Source organism: Mandrillus leucophaeus, unplaced genomic scaffold (assembly GCF_000951045.1).
Source record: "Mandrillus leucophaeus isolate KB7577 unplaced genomic scaffold, Mleu.le_1.0 Scaffold18, whole genome shotgun sequence".
Taxonomy (NCBI): Eukaryota; Metazoa; Chordata; class Mammalia; order Primates; family Cercopithecidae; genus Mandrillus; species Mandrillus leucophaeus.
This window is the reverse complement of record NW_012101809.1, coordinates 840,061-842,498: the sequence shown is the minus strand read 5'-3', so window position 1 is coordinate 842,498 and position 2,438 is coordinate 840,061. Positions and strand designations below refer to the sequence as shown.

The 2,438-nt window shown below is 46.7% G+C and overlaps 1 protein-coding gene across 1 annotated transcript in view; it reads left to right on the top strand.

Moving 5' to 3' along the window:
- DNMBP (dynamin binding protein) overlaps positions 1–2,077 on the top strand; it is a 93,413-nt gene extending 91,336 nt beyond the window's left edge. Inside the window, exon 16 of the mRNA XM_011977383.1 lies at positions 338–2,077. Within this exon, the coding sequence (XP_011832773.1) occupies positions 338–523 (186 nt within the window). The 3' untranslated portion in view covers positions 524–2,077. The remainder of the gene's footprint in view (positions 1–337) is intronic.
- The last annotated feature ends 361 nt before the right edge of the window (positions 2,078–2,438 follow it).

Sequence of the window (2,438 nt, the reverse complement as noted above, 5' to 3'; positions counted from 1 at the left end):
CAGGCTGGTTTTAAACTCCCAACTTCCAGTGATCCACCCATCTCAGCCTCCCAGAGTGCTGGGATTACAGGCATGAGCCACCACGCCTGGCCAAATTGGTGTTTCCTTTGAATCATCCCTCTATTATGATAGCCATCATCCATATGTACTTATTTAAATTTCTTTTTGTTAAAATTAAAATGAAAAATTCAGTTCCTCTGTCTCACTAGCCATATTTCAGGGGCTCAGTAGCCACATGTGGGCAAGTGGATGTGCAACCCTCCCCATCACCACACGAAGCTGTTGGATGGCATTGCTCCCAGCAACTTCCCATTTTCTCTCTCTCTCCCTCATACAGGTCTATTTTGCTGTCTACACCTTCAAGGCACGAAACCCAAATGAGCTGAGTGTGTCAGCCAATCAGAAACTCAAGATCCTCGAGTTTAAAGATGTTACAGGAAATACAGAGTGGTGGTTGGCTGAGGTTAACGGGAAGAAGGGCTACGTTCCCTCCAATTATATCCGCAAAACCGAGTACACCTGAGCCCATGCTGCCCGCCACCCAGCCTTGCTGCCTTTGCTTTCAGTCCGCCGAGGGTTCTGGCGGCCCACCGAGAGGGCGCCTGCTCCTGAGACACAGGCCCTGTCTGCGTTGCTTAACCATGGCATGGTGGAGCCCACCACAGATCTTGTTCTCCTTGATTGGGTTGTAAACCTTGATGCTCACTAGAATCTCTAGAATCTGAATGGACCCTGGGGCTTTGCAAATGACTTAGTGACCATGAGAAGAGAGACAAGTGTTGGAGCTGGCCTTTGGAAAGGAGAAACTTCCAGTCAGAAGCCCAGTGTCCTAGGTATGCAGGAAGCTGTGCTCTAGCAATAGACAGTGTTGGTATTGGTTGTGCTGTACTGTGTTTGGGGTGGCCCCATGTTCCATGCTCAGCTGACCGGATGCCAACTCAGATGAAGAGAATTAATGGCTCTGGGCACCCCGTGAGGCAGTGCTTGCACGTGGCCAGGAGTTTGTCAGGATTGAACCAAACCTAGTGCTTCAAAGCTCCTGGGACACCTCCAGTGTCCAGCACACATTCTCATACATACTGCCCCGAATTTCTAAAGTCCCTAAAACACTACCTTCTGTAACCTTGTTTCTTTCACTCTATTCCCAGATTGGTTATGCAAAATTCAGCTGCTTTCTACTTTTAGAAGTGTGTAGGGCCTTTATTTTCTGTTGAGCCTTCATCTGAAAGATTCTCTTCCCTTGTTCGGTACAATCACTGACACATTTTTTTCTTTTGAGATGGGGTCTTGCTATGTTACCCATGCTGGTCTCAAACACCTGGGCTTAAACAACCCTCCTTCCTCCCTGCTGGGGTTACAGGCGTGAGCCACCATACCCCAACTTCAATGACACCTTTCTGATGGTCTTTACAGTCTAATGTCTGGTGGCCCCCTGCCCTGGACTCAATGATTGATTTTGCTACAACAACAGTATGAGAGCTCCAGCCATTCCGTTAAAAGTATTAATTCTGCTTTGAGCTGAAACCAGTTGAGCCTAGTGGAAGACTGGATGTCTGTCTTCTTCATCCAAGCACTCTGACGACTGTTTAGTTACATGCATAGATACAGACAACATAACACATGGGACTTACTTGAATTGGGATAAGCCTTTCCAGAAGTAGCGTATCCTAGACTTGGAAATAAGATTTTTTCACCACTAACTTCCATGCTTCAGAGATGACATTCAAAGCCCAAGTGCCTGATCATACCTCCCAGTCTCAGGAAGAGATTTACTTAACCCTTAGAGCAAGAATCTTAAAGATTTTCCCCAGCTATGAAGCCTATCTTGGAATGGGAAACCATGAGATTTATCTTTTAAAAGGGAAGAAATAGCCTTACAGCCCCTGTTCCTCCAAGTACACATTTAAGCCTTAAAATCCTGGGAGTCTGGGGAGACACCATGGAGCCCTTCCATCTAGTGTCTCTGCTGGTCGCGGGCAGAAGGCAGTCATGCAACAGTCCTGTTGTGGAGAGTGTTTCTATGTAGAGATGTTTATATTTAAGTAGTTCTTTTATAAATAAAAGCATTTCTAATGGCCATGGATGTTTTCTTGATTTCCCTCCGTGTTTAAGCTGAGCGTTTTTCCTGGGCTTCTGGGGATGCCTTGACAATGACTGATGCCCAGATCTGGGAGAATGGAAGAGGCTAACTGAAAAAATGCCAGCCCAAAGTCATTTTGTCAGATTCCAACAGAATCTCTATATACTCAGGCCGAGTGTGGTGGCTCACACCTATAATCCCAGCACTTTGGGAGGCCAAGGTGGGCAGATCACTTGAGGCCAAGAGTTTGAGACCAGCCTGGCCAACATGGTGAAACCCGGTCTCAACTGAAAATACAAAAATTAGCTGGGCGTGGTGCTGCATGCCAATAGTCCTGGCTAATCAAGTGGCTGAGAAT